Source organism: Oncorhynchus gorbuscha, linkage group LG16, assembly GCF_021184085.1.
Source record: "Oncorhynchus gorbuscha isolate QuinsamMale2020 ecotype Even-year linkage group LG16, OgorEven_v1.0, whole genome shotgun sequence".
Classification (NCBI taxonomy): Eukaryota; Metazoa; Chordata; class Actinopteri; order Salmoniformes; family Salmonidae; genus Oncorhynchus; species Oncorhynchus gorbuscha.
In genome coordinates, this window is record NC_060188.1 from 52,661,531 (window position 1) to 52,675,065 (window position 13,535).

General features: G+C 44.1%; 1 protein-coding gene across 8 annotated transcripts in view; it reads right to left on the reverse strand.

Annotated features, from left to right (window-relative positions):
* The window catches only part of LOC123998813 (ankyrin repeat and KH domain-containing protein 1-like), a 51,396-nt gene that overhangs the window by 18,038 nt on the left and 19,823 nt on the right, over positions 1–13,535 (reverse strand). For 5 of the 8 annotated variants that reach the window (XM_046303994.1, XM_046303993.1, XM_046303990.1 and 2 more), the window contains exons 9-24: positions 12,738–12,929; positions 12,453–12,562; positions 12,090–12,177; positions 11,791–11,918; positions 11,421–11,564; positions 11,197–11,299; positions 10,120–11,010; positions 8,883–9,013; positions 8,670–8,781; positions 8,344–8,489; positions 7,875–8,017; positions 4,585–4,798; positions 4,272–4,447; positions 4,012–4,174; positions 3,679–3,774; positions 3,437–3,553 (exon numbers count right to left, since the gene is read on the reverse strand). In XM_046303994.1, coding sequence (XP_046159950.1) covers positions 3,437–3,553; positions 3,679–3,774; positions 4,012–4,174; positions 4,272–4,447; positions 4,585–4,798; positions 7,875–8,017; positions 8,344–8,489; positions 8,670–8,781; positions 8,883–9,013; positions 10,120–11,010; positions 11,197–11,299; positions 11,421–11,564; positions 11,791–11,918; positions 12,090–12,177; positions 12,453–12,562; positions 12,738–12,929 — 2,954 coding nt within the window. The remainder of the gene's footprint in view (positions 1–3,436; positions 3,554–3,678; positions 3,775–4,011; positions 4,175–4,271; positions 4,448–4,584; positions 4,799–7,874; positions 8,018–8,343; positions 8,490–8,669; positions 8,782–8,882; positions 9,014–10,119; positions 11,011–11,196; positions 11,300–11,420; positions 11,565–11,790; positions 11,919–12,089; positions 12,178–12,452; positions 12,563–12,737; positions 12,930–13,535) is intronic. The other 3 variants (XM_046303995.1, XM_046303992.1, XM_046303989.1) reach the window with 1 other exon arrangement.

Below are 13,535 nucleotides of genomic sequence, written 5' to 3' on the forward strand. Positions count from 1 at the left end.
GCTAAACATGTGGGTTGCTTGCCTCTACGAATACTCTGAAAATATCAAAACAGAAATTACACAGTGAATGGCCACCTGATGAGCAAATATTCACCAACCATAAAATGTGTGCATGCATTCAGCAGTTGCACTCTGCAAGAGAAAGGATGGTGGAAATACCCTGTAGTGAAGTGTCAAACGGCAGTGCAAGGATTGGTGTCCATAGACAAGATCCATTTATTGCCCCCCTCCTCAACAACATAAAAAGGACACTGAAGGGAGATTGTCAGACAAAAAAAAGTAACAAAATGGGGGAAACAAGAGTACGCCAGAAGAAAAAGAAATGTATCACTGGTCTGTAAGCGTGAATCTATGGAGATGCTTACTGATGAACAAGAGGTTCAAGCTTATTCCGAACACATACTGTACCCAAGAGAGTGTTACACTGCACCCCTTGGTAATGTACTACAAATGTGGAAAATGCCCCATGACCATCACAGAAAGTTGTATAATGATATCAGATGACCTCAAACATGACTACAATGCGGTCGACGCATTTCAAACTGCAGCTATTGCTCACCTGAAAAACCAAAGAAATCTGAAGCTAAACAAGTTGTAAAGATACTCTGAGAGCTGTGGTGCACACTACACATCACAAGGAACTATATCTGATGTTAGCTATGCTGTGTCTGATTTTGGTTTCCCCATACAACGTAACTATTCTGGCTGCAGACACAGTAAAGGTGCCAGTGATGGGGAAAGTGCAGTAATCAAGAGTCTTGCAACCACAGCAATGAAGGATGGCCAAGCCCTGATCAGAAACGCAAAGGAGCTCTACAACTACAGCATTGCATCAAAAACAACAGGGTAGTGGCAACCAGAAACCTCAGCTGCTTCTGTGATTGTCTCCATGGGATTGCAGTTTGTGAGAATATATGTTGAGCAATGGAGAGCGGTGAAACTTCAGAGTCTGCATGGTAAGTAACACATTGCTTACATTACGTAAATCTTGTTCATATTAAATTACTAATTTCAATAACCTCATGTAATTCATTGTTTCCATACCAGAACTTTGAAAGATATAGCCGAGACCAGATGGATGACATCACACACACACAGTTCTGGAGGTGTATTGATGGTAGTGGTGAATAAGAGATCTAATGTCATAAATCCAGAGAACATGCTACAAGTGAAAATAGGGTATACAGTGTAATAGGATATACAGTGTAAGAGACACTGCTTGAATAGTTTACCGATTCACTGAATTTCATTGATTATTATCAATGATTTTCTTGACAGAGCCCATTGTATTGTATTATTATATCAACTACAATGGCAAGATAAAGTATGTGAACCCTTTGGCATTAACTGGATTTCTGCATAAATTGGTCATCAAATTTGATCTGATTTTCATCTAAGTCACAACAATAGACAGTGTGCTTAAACTAATAACAAAAATAGTATTTTTCTTGTCTATAATGAATACATAATTAAAAAATTCACGGTGTAGGTTGGGAAAAGTATGTGAACCCCTTGGCTAGTGGCTTCTCCAATAGCTAATTGGAGTCCAATCATTGAGATGAGATTGGAGATGTTGGTTAGAGCTGCCCTGCCCTATAAAAAAACTCACAAAATTTGAGTTTGCTATTCACAAGAAGCATTGCCTGATGTGAGCCATGCCTCGAACAAAAGAGATCTCAGAAGACCTAGGATTAAGAAATGCTGAATTGCATAAAGCTGGAAAGAGTTTTAAAAAGTATCTCTAAAAGCCGTGATGTTCATCAGTCCGCGGTAAGACAAATTGTCTATAAATGGAGAAAGTTCAGCACTGTTGCTACTCTCCCTAGGAGTGGCCGTCCTGAAAAGATGACTGCAAGAGGACAGAGCAGAATGCTCAATGAGGTTAAGAAGAATCCTAGATTGTCAGCTAAAGCTTTACAGAAATCTCTGGAACATCTGTTGACAATTCTACAATACGTAAAACACTAAACAAGAATGGTGTTCATGGGAGGACACCACAGAAGATTCCACTGCAGAAGTTTGCAAAACTGCACCTGTATGTTCCACTGCACTACTGGCAAAATATTATGTTTACAGATGATACTACAGTTGAGTTATTGGGAAGGAGCACACAACAAAAAGGCACATCACACCAACATCAAAACCTCATCCCAACTGTAAAGTATGGTGGAGGGAACATCATGGTTTGGGGCTGCTTGCTTTCATTGCCGGAAAAATGAATTCCCAAGTTTATCAAGACATTTTGCAGGAGAATGTAAGGAACGATCCAAAACACAGAAGTAAAATCATCATCAGAATGGCTTCAACAGAAGAAAATATGCCTTCTGGAGTGGCCCAGTCAAAGTCCTGACCTCAACCCGATTGAGATGTGGCATGACCCCAAAGAAAGCAGTTCACCCCAGACATCCCAAGAATATTGTTGAACTGAAACAGTTTTGTAAAGAGGAATGGTCCAAATTTCCTCCTGACCAGTGTGCAGGTCTGATCCGCAACTATAGAAAACATTTGGTTGTGGTTATTGCTGCCAAAGGAGGGTCAACCAGTTATTAAAACCAAGGGTTCAACATACTTTTTTCCACCCTGCACTGTCAATGTTTACATGGTGTGTTCAATAAAGACATGAAAATGTATAATTGTTTGTGTGTTATTAGTTTAAGCAGACTGTGTTTGTCTATTGTTGTGACCTAGATGAAGATCAGATCAAATTGTATGACCGATTTATGCAGAAATCCAGGTACTTCCAAAGGGTTCACATAATTTCTATATTCAGTGGCAAGAAAAAGTATGTTTATTTTTTTCCATTCTTCAGGAATGGTTAGCATGGCTATAAATGATCGGGAAATTAACTAAAGCACTAAAATACTTGGCTATAAATAAACATGCGGTGTCCATGTTTCACGTGACATTTTGAAATTTTGTGGTTGCAAGGTGCCTTTCTGGTCTCATTGTGGACATCTATACTTTTGCTCCTGTAACTACACAAAATCATATTGAAATATATATATTTAAAGTAAATGTTTACTATGTCACAACTTGGCCCCTTTATTTATAGAAAGGCCCATATAATACACACAGCTTTGTATTGTATATTTGACATATTTACCTGAATTCCTTACCACCCCAGTAAAGGTATCTGCAAATAAATTCATTAAAAATCCTACAATGTGATTTTCTGGATTTTTTTTTCTCTTCTCATTTTGTCTGTCATAGTTGAAGTGTACCTATGATGAAAATTGTAGGCCTCTCATATTTTTAAGTGGGAGAACTTGCACAATTGGTGGCTGACTAAATACTTTTTTGCCCCACTGTATATATATATAATTTTCTGGGGTGGGACTACAAATGGCACCACTTCTGTATAATCATAAATATAGGGAATAGGGTGGCATTTGGGATGCAATAGCTTTTGTTTGATAAAAAGGTCAAAGTTACTCACCTTCTCCAAGTCCAGCTCCTTCAGCAGAATGCTGGCGTTCTTGTTGGCTTCTGCTGCCTGCTGATCTTTGGCTTTGACAATGGTCTCCATGCACTGGTGACATTTCTTCAGCAGGTCCTAGGAGGAGTAAAAAACAAGCTTTGCCGTTGGGAGTTCACCCACACTGAGCGCCATAGTGTTTTACCCATGTTGATATTTTTCTAATTTTCAATTCATTTATTGCCTTGTCTGTTTTATCTTACCTTGTCTGCGATGGTGGCAATGTATCTCATGCACTCGATGTCCGAGGGGAACTGGTTGACCTCCTTCACCAGGTACTGCACCACCTTCACATGGCCCTGTAAGACAGAGGTCAGAGGTCAACCTCCCAGGATTCTTCTTCCATTTGCGCACCACCAGGGTCAATATCTAGGTGCAGGAAAGGGGAGCACGTCCTAGAGTGCCAAAGTGTCAGATATGAGATATTCAACTATAAGTCCATTTCAGAGCATATTTACATAAAGGAGCATGTCACACGAGTGTTTAATCAAAGTATAGTTTCATGGGTAGTGGTGGGGGGGGGATAAGTGATGTACCTTGCGAAAAGCAGCCATGAGCGGTGTGATCTTGCGGTTGTCTGCTGCATCGACATCGGCCCCGGCCTGCACCAGAAGCTGCACCACGTCAAAATGCCCACCGTTGGCTGCCAGCCACAAGGGTGTGTTCCCCTTCTTATTACGCACGTCGATGTGAGCACCTCTGAGGATGAAGACGACAGGGTGAGTAGCCAAATGATATTCTGACAAATGCCATGCTCAATCTCATATTACAGTCATAGGACTGTATCAGTAATTACCTGTTGATAAGGAGCTCACAGAACTTGTAGTGGCCCTTGTCTGCAGCAATGGTGAGCGCCGTGTCTCTGGAGGAGGGGACAGGTGGGGCATTGACGTCAGCACTCTTGTCCAGCAGCACGCGTCCCACCTCAGCATAGCCACCCGACGCAGCCTCCATGAGGGGAGTCAGACCAGTCTAATAGAGAATGTAGGAGTCAGTGACATACTCCACCAAACAGACACCACACTGTCTAACACCAAATCTCATCCCTAATGTCTGACTCCAGCTCACATAACGACATGTCATGTTTAGCCGATAGCAGCTGATCGCACCTTGGCGCGGTGCTCCACGTTGGCCTTGCGGTCCAGCAGCAGACTGACTACCTCCGCCCGTCCCTGGAAGCAGGCCAGGGTCAGTGCCGTGTTGCGGTTGGTCTCGATCTGAGCGTTGATGTCCGAACCCATGTCCAACAGCAGCTTGACCGCAGGGACGTGGCCGTTCATGGCCGCCAGCATCAGAGGAGAGATACCGAGCTTACTCCCAGTCCTGAAGGAAACAGATACGCAATGAGAGAGAAACAGACAGGGAGCGGGGGAAAGCAAAGAAACAGTTCAAGTGGAACTGTTTTAACTACTTTGCAGATATGAAACAAACAATCATAATATCAGTCAAAAATATACTTCAAAACCAGCGTTGAGGTTTTAAAAATAGGTTATTATTGACAAAATGACATGGCGTACATTAAGGTTTTGTGAGCAGAATTGATGGATGCAGTTCAATGCACGATTCATATAATTCACCAATACATTTCTTGGTAGTCGAAAAAAGATTGTTATCAGCTTGTAAATCACAACTGGCCTGGAACATTGTTTGCTGCCCCAACCCATTCGAGATGCACTGTTTCAATGACTGAATATTTAGAACAAAAACAGACTAAGGCTGGGAATGTCAATACAATCAAACTAGCAAGGGCAAAGATCACAAGTCGGTCATATGGTGGCTATATGGTGGCTAATAGGACACAAATGCGAGTATAAATGAATCAACAGTTGAGTCATCTACTTTATGAAATTACAGACAGGTCTGCTCGCATCAGTGAATTCAACATCAGTTGAGCTGCTTTAGTGTGTCCCGTTTACAGCGAGCAGCGGAGGGACAGTGTACAGACACCACAGTCCGAGCTCGTCTACTAAAATGTTGCAGTCTGGCTTCGGTTTTTAAAACTTGACAATTAATAACAAAAAAAGAAATCTGCAACAAAACCAGAAACATTTATGAGAAACATTTATGCCTTTATACAGCAACATTTGAGCAGTAGTCTAGGTTGGCTAGTCAACTACGATAGCTGTATTTTGCACGCACCATACAGCAATGCATTCAACCACACAAGTGATTTATTCAGTACACCCAAAAAATTCACACACTACAGTTCAAAAGTTTGGGGCCAGCTTCCCGGAGTCACCTTTTCACCATTTACGCTGTGAATGGCGTTTTGCGTGTTCTATTTAATGAAGCTGCCAGTTGAGGACTTGTCAAACAAGACAATCTAATGTACTTGTCCTCTTGCTCAGTTGTTTACCGGGGCCTCACACTCCTCTTTCTAGTCTGGTTCGAGACAGTTAGCGCTGTTCTGTGAAGGGAGTAGTACACAGCGTTGTACGAGATCTTCAGTTTCTTGCCAATTTCTCACATGGAATAGTCTTCATTTCTCATAACAGGAATAGGCTGACGAGTTTCAGAATTAAGTTCTTTGTTTCTGGCCATTTTGAGCCTGTAATCGAACCCACAAATGCCGATGCTCCAGATACTCAACTAGTCTAAAGAAGGACAGTTAATGTTTCTTTAAATCAGAACAGTAGTTTTGGCTGTGCCAACATAATTGCAAAATTGTTTTCTAATGATCAATTGGCCTTTTAAAATGATAAACTTGGATTAGCTAACACAACATGCCATTGGAACACAGGAGTGATGGTTGCTGATAATGGTCCTCTGTAAGCCTATGTAGATATTCCATTAAAAATCAGCCTTTTCCAGCTACAATAGTCATTTACAACATTAATGTCTACACTGTATTTCTGATCAATTTGATGTTATTTTAAAAATTGACCCAAAAAATTGCTTTTCTTTCAAAAACAAGGACATTTCTAAGTAACTCCAAACTTTTGAAAGGGAAGTGTATATATGTTTGAAGTTTAAACGTTACAACAACCTATAGCTACATTTTTGTTATTTGGAGTTGAATACTTTTTGATTAGGGTTGCAGCATATTATGCACATCTACAAGTATAGCAGCAAAGGCAGGACAAATATTTATCTTTTGTTTTAATATGTTAAAATGCTATATACATCAGCAGACATAGAAAGGGCGATGTTTTTTCTAATAAAACAATGGCTAGTTTGGGTCAAATCAAATAGGCTATGTCAGGCCAGCAAAATTGTGTTTTTTCAATATTGTCCGTGCGCTGATTGAGTTTGACACCCCTGGGCTAGCGTATCTATTTATGTAGCTCGCTATTTATTTAGCGAGCTAATAACACGGCACCTAACGTTAGCTAGCTAGGATGCCATGTCATTGGAGGAGTGGGTGAGTGACCGACTTTTCCCCCTCATCCTTTTTCAGTGGCTACAGCTAGAGATGCTGCATGTGTCATTTGGTTAGCTAGCAAGAAACGTGAATCACTTTGGTAGCTAGCTAGCTAGCTAGCTAGACTGAACTTGAACAACTTATTCACAGTTAGCATATCTCTTAGTTGTCAATCAAATATATTTGGCATTGATCAAACATGCGGGCAGGCAGGCAAGTTCACATTGATGTCAAAGCATGGGTTGGGACAAGCATGCAATGACACGCAAGCTGCAGAAGGATGAGAAGGCTACTATATGCCATTATTTATGAGTGCAATTTTGACAGACAACTAGGTGAAAAAGTTGAGGGTTTATCAAATGTTCTCTTGTTAGATTTTAGCTCATCTTGCTCTGGATAGCATTAGTTGTTGATCTTGTTGTTGATGTGCAAAGGCCACTGAGGGAAAGAAAACCTTTTCATGGTTGTTTGATCAATAGGATTGTGCAGTTCCAAACTGTTAAACCCTCATGTTATTTTCATATTTGCAGAACTCCATTCAGGACTTTGTGGCTTTTAGTGAATGCGTTCTAAAGATCTAAAGCCACGCTATTGTTACTGCCTGTAAAACACACAGTCCAGTTCCAAGTGAATGACTGCAGGCCTGTGTGGGAAATGGCTTATTTGCATATAGGCCTATTCTAGCTCTGATTGGCTATGGCGTGTGCGTAGAATCCAGTCCTGGACAGTTAATTGGTTTTATTTACTGCAGTGTCTATTAATTGTCCAAAAGCACGACTGCTAACAAATGCCTTACTATACGTAATTCCCAAACATTCTATGAATTTATAAAAACATGAAAATGACCATTTAAGTGCTCGCTTGTCATAAACTGTAAAGGAAAGGTGTCATATTCTTTCTGGGGGTATGATTAAACTGATTTTAATAAGATTTCATGTTGCTAAAATGCTGTCCGTTCCACTTTGATATTGGGATAAAGGCAGAGGTGCAGCCTGCACATGGAAACAAACTGTGGCAATGAGGGCTGGTTGTAGATACCTGGAGTTAATTTCAGCACCAGCGTTGAGGAGGATCTTGATTATGTTGACGTAGCCTCCTGAGGCGGCTAGGCTGAGAGGGGTGTAGTCTGAAACGTTACGGTGCTCCTTGTTGGCCCCGCGCAGCAGCAACAGCTCTACCACCTGAAAGGAATGGACCACAAGTTATTCAATCCACAGAACACATTGTTTTTCTAAATGTATGGAGTGTTAAACTGGTCTAGACAGGAAGTTGGTGTCTGTCTGGTTGTCCGGACTGGGGTGGTTCAAATCGGGCTGTCAATGGTCTGAAAGATGCCAGCTCTGATCACACTACTGAACACTTCTGAACTTGATTTCATCCAGCAGCTCCCTTGTATTAGTTAAACAACCAGCAGTTTGGGCCAGTTAAGAGCCCATAGTTCAGCCATTTTACTTGGTCTCTGATCCTATAACAAGTCACTGATGTGGTGTTGAACGCAGAGCAGAACCTCTTGTCTTCCGCCAGAGCAGGCCAGGGAGAGAGGTGTGTCTTTGGTTCTCTCTGACTGGGCTTCGATGTCCCCTCCTTTATCCAGCAGGATCTCCACCACGCCAACATGACCAGCTGTAGCAGACAGGATCAGAGGGGTGAAACCTGGGGACAGACAGAGGGACAGACACTTAGATTACTCTCCAACATCATACACAGATATGGACTCCCACTTCTACAGACAAATGATTCTGTTCTCGTAAAATTGAAGTTCTCGTAAAATTGACACATTTACAAAACTAAAGCTACAACTAACATATAAAAGACAAAGTATGGAGTGTGTACCCTTCTTATCCCGGTGCTCGATGTTAGCCCCGCGAGCGATGAGCACCGACACCAGCTCCTCATGGCCGCCTGCACAGGCCAGCGTCAGAGCAGTGTCATGATTGCTCTCCGTCTGAGAAGAGATACAGTCAGCGTTATTTTTCTGATCAGAAACAAGACATATTAATACTATTAGCTTAAGCAGTGTGTATTATCAGATAAGTTGTGACGTACGTGTGCGTCGATGTCCACAGAGGGGTAGAGGGGGAGCATGGAGGGTGGGGACTCTGCGTCGATTGGCGTCTGTGCTGTGGGTGTGGGTGAGGTTGTAGTGTTCAACATAGGCACTCTGCTGCTCACTGCTGCTGAGGGAGAGAGTTGTTAAAACCTCTTGAACTGACAGCCCTTTTGCACTGTTTTGCTATGGTATGCATTAATCTAGCAAGAGGGCAATATTTTCAATAATGTTGTAGTGTCCACCCCCCTCCATGACATTTGAATGAATAAGCCTTTTTATACTTTATATGTCCATATATGGTTACAATTAGTTTTAGAAACACCTACACAAAATATTGAACTTTCTTTATTACTTCACCAAAGATATCAAGACATTAGTAATCTTCAAAATGTGTTACATTTGTGAACATCTTAACATGTTGGCCATTTAAACAGCATACGTCCTCCGTATCAACAACGGGAGAAGCCCAGTGACAAGGGATTTTTCTTCGTTCTGAGCATGTTTTGGGTTTGCCGCCGACGTAACGAAACTTTTGACTTCCACACAAAATGACTGCTGTCACTATTTTAGGTTTAAGGAAGTCTGTAGGTTTCATTCTTTATCGTAGAGCTACACAAGTTACATATACAGATGTGTGTGCTCGAGACGAATGCAACGAGCGCTCTCCTATCGCTCTGCGATGGACCAGACTTTTCCAATGCCTTGATCACATCTACAGCGCCGTTGCGCAAAATGGTACGCATCATCTGGATATGTGTTCAACAAAAGTTCGACATTCACCTTTCGCTACCATTTCTGTCAGGCCCGTCTACGTGTACAGTTTCACGGATACGTTCGATAAATCCAACGTATGCACCACACAGGTCGCACTGCAAACTGCCTCTGCAACGAAATGGATGTACTTCTGGTGTACCAAAATGCAATATAGCTATTGGTGTGATCGAGGCGTAAGCACTCCTCAATAATATAAACATAATATCAGCCATTCTAGTGCCTGATTTCGGGCACTGCAGTCTTAAGAGGTTTTAATAAGACAAAACGTTCAAATTACAACCAAATCGTATTACATTAGAATTTAAGGATCAAGACCATTTGTGAATTCTGTTTAAAATGTACTGAAACTGTGTTGAGTATTAAGGAAATAGATGGGGGAGGGAAAACTGTCACTACTTATAGTTATTAGAAGAACTTAGGAAAGAGATGAACCAGAGTCTACGGTAGCTGCTCACACACCTGCCATGATATCGTCCAACGTGTCTGTGAGCGTCTGTGCTGGTGTGGCTACCATAAGTCCATCAGGGGCCTGGGTGAGAAGGCCCGGTCCCAGGCCTGTCAAGTGCTGCCCCAGCATCTGCTGCTGGCTCACCATCGCCCTCTGCAGGTCAGGGCTGTCGAGGTAGTCTGCTGTGCTGAAGTCTGTGGATTGTTGGAGGGCCAGGGACTGGACGGGTACGAAGCTGGCCTGCAGGCCTTGGGTCTGAGGAGGAGAGGTTGTCGGGTGCTGTTGGGCCTCTCTGTACAGGATGGTGTCCACCTCAGGCAGCTTGGCATAGTCCACCTCTTCATCCTCCTCGTCATCATCTTCATCATCATCGTCATCCTCCTGTTCCTCGTCGGCGGAATGGAGCTGCCCATCGTGGTGGTGGTTGCCCTCCCCGTCCCCCTCAGTGTTGAAGCCCGGCTGTGCAGCCTGCATTGGCAGGGGGGTGCCGAGCTTCTCCACCCCTGCCGCCTGACCCGGCTGTCCCGGGTCGTCCTTCAGGCCTTTGGCCTCCAGGTACTCTTTGGTGAACTGCTGCTGCGTCTTCAGCTGCAGCTGGCGCTCCACCTTCTGCAGCTCCTTGAGGATCTTCTTCTTCTTCTGCACCTGCTCTTCGCGGCTCTTCTTCAGCTCCTCAATCTTGTCTTTGGTGAGCGGCTCTCCCTGGATCAGCTCTAGAGACTGCAGCTGGGCCTTCTCTATGGCGGAGATCCTCTGGCCCAGCTCGTTCAGCTTGCCCTCCGTCTCCTCCACAATGCATTCCAGGGGCTGGTATGGGTGGAAGGGGGGCAGCAGATCTGCATCTGGACTGCCTGCAGCGACGGGGCTACCCAGGTGGGGGCTCAGCCTCTGCTTGGAGCTGCCTGAGACAGTCGCACAGGACAACACAACCAGTTAGCTACGAGGTTGTACCACTCAGTATTACAGTAATCATTACCTGTAACATTTTAATGCCTTGTGCAGTCAACTGGTGTCTAGTGGGCTTCTTGGCCAGGGAATGAACAAAGTTAGACATGTATTTGCTGTTAACACAAGTTGTATGAACTGACCTTTTGTGATGACTGGTGGAGGCGTTGTGATGTTGGAAGGGACCCTGTCTGGCTCTTGAGGAGGCACCACCATGGCCAGGGCTTGGAATGGAACTCGTGGAGCCTGTTTGGGTAAGGTAAAGTGTAAGATAACATAAAAGTATAATTTGGTATCAACACGTCATCCAGACAAACAACATGTTTGTAGAAGTAGATGTTTGTCTATAGGCAAGTCAGCAGTCTACCTGAGAGGTGTCATGAGAGGTGGGTGTGAGCTGAGACATGTCAGGCGTGGGGACCGATAGGATGTTGTTGGGGTAGTCGAGGAGGTAGGACACCACGATGGTGTGTCCACCCTTAGCAGCTTCAATCAGCATGGTGGAGCCATCCTATGTGAAACATGTACAAAACACACGTTACCATTAGTCTCAGGTTCTTGGGAGAAGTTACAATTTATCTCAAGACAACTGAAAAAGAAACAATTGTGTTCATAAGAGTTACAGAAAGGTTAGTCTTTACAGGAGTCCATTAGAATGATTGCCGTGCTTGCACTCTTAACATTAGATTTCTTTCCTGAGACCTTTCCGCCCAGGAGCTTGGGACAGGCAAACTCACCTTCAGTCTGTGTGTGGGGTCGGCCCCGTGGGCCAGCAGCAGCTCCACCACGGCCAGGTGACCCCCAGCGCAGGACAGAGACACCACAGTGTGATCATTGTTGGCCGTCGCCCTGTTAACATTAGCACCTGGTGGAGGGAGGGAGACAAAGGACAGAGTCAACCTAAGCACACCTGCAAAAAGTAGCAACACTACAACGTGTTAAGACGAATGTATCGTTGTGTATGTCCGCGGCTCAAGTTCAAATGTGTCAGATGTCTGGTGTGTGGTTGTTATACAGGGAGGAGGTAGAGGCACACCTTTGCTGATTAGGAACTGTACGGTACACAGGTGTCCCGCTCTGGCTGCTTTCATCAGAGGGGTCCTGCCCCCCTCCGATTCATGTTCCTGCAAGACAAACAGAAAGACAGAAGTGAGTCACGTGGGCATTCAGAAAGACATGAGCCTATTCAAGCAGCAATGTATACAGCATCTTAAAAACGCCCAGGCTGCATCCCAAATGGGACCCGATTCCCTATGAAGGGAATATTTTAGGATGCCATTCGGGAAGCACACCCACACTTATGCAAATGTGTAAACAACTCGTGCAAAAACGCTATGTATTGACATGAACTGTTCCCCCATAGGTGAGGGCAGGACAGAGGATTGGGGAGAGGTCTCACCAGGTCAGCCCCCGTCTGCAGCAGCACATCAGCCACGTCTGTGTGTCCGTTCTCACAGGCGTACGTCAGCGCCGTGTCTCCCGTCGCCGTGGTGGCGTGGACATTTGCGCCTGAAGACAAGAGTACAAGTGTCAAATTACACACCGAGGGTTGTGGGTGTGCTCAGGATAAATAAAAACTTGAGGAAATTATTGTTTTTATAGCCAAGTCAATTTCAATAAATGAGGTTGGTAGAGTTTGGTTTGAGAGAGACAGGCTGTCCTTCTTAGGAGAGATTCTGCTCACCTGCAGCCAGCAGGTATTTGACCAGCTCCAGGTGTCCCTCTTGAGCAGCCTCCATGAGAGGCGTGGAGCAGCCCAGCTCGATGTCAGCCCCGGCCTTGATGAGGAAGTCAGCCACCTCCAGGAAGCCCCCACAGCAGGCGAGCGTCAAGGCCGTCTCCTGGGTCTCCTCTGTCTGAGCGTTGATGTTGGCACCTGCAGACAACACAGACAACATAGACAGAGGGACAAGGATTCATCAGATGATTTGGCCTGGAACAAATTTTAAAGGAGTACTAATCTATTCCTGTTGGACCCCAGAATTATTTTCCCCAATTTGTTTTAGAAAAGCCAGCTTGTCCCTTTTGCATTAACTCAGTAAGAAAATAATCGTAAAACTGTAACTGAACATCATTTTATTTCCAAAAGAGGACTTCTGCATTTTGCCTCAACACTAAGCTTGGATGGACAATATACAGGTGTAGGATCTTAATTTGACCTACACAGAGTCCACAAAACATTAGGAACATCTTTCCAATCTTGAGTCGCACTCCCTTTTGCCCTTAGAACAGCCTCAAATCGTTGGGGCATGGACTCTACAAGGTGTCGAAAGCATTCCACAGGGATCCTGGCCCATGTTTACTCCAATGCTTTCCAGTTGTGTCAAGTTGGCTGGATGTCCTTTGGGTGGTGGACCATTCTTGATACACAGGGGAAACTGCAACGTTGCGTGAAAAACCACAGCAACGGTGCAGTTCTTGACACTCAAACCAGTGCGCCTGGCACTTACTACCATACCCAGTTCAAAGCCATTTAAACTTG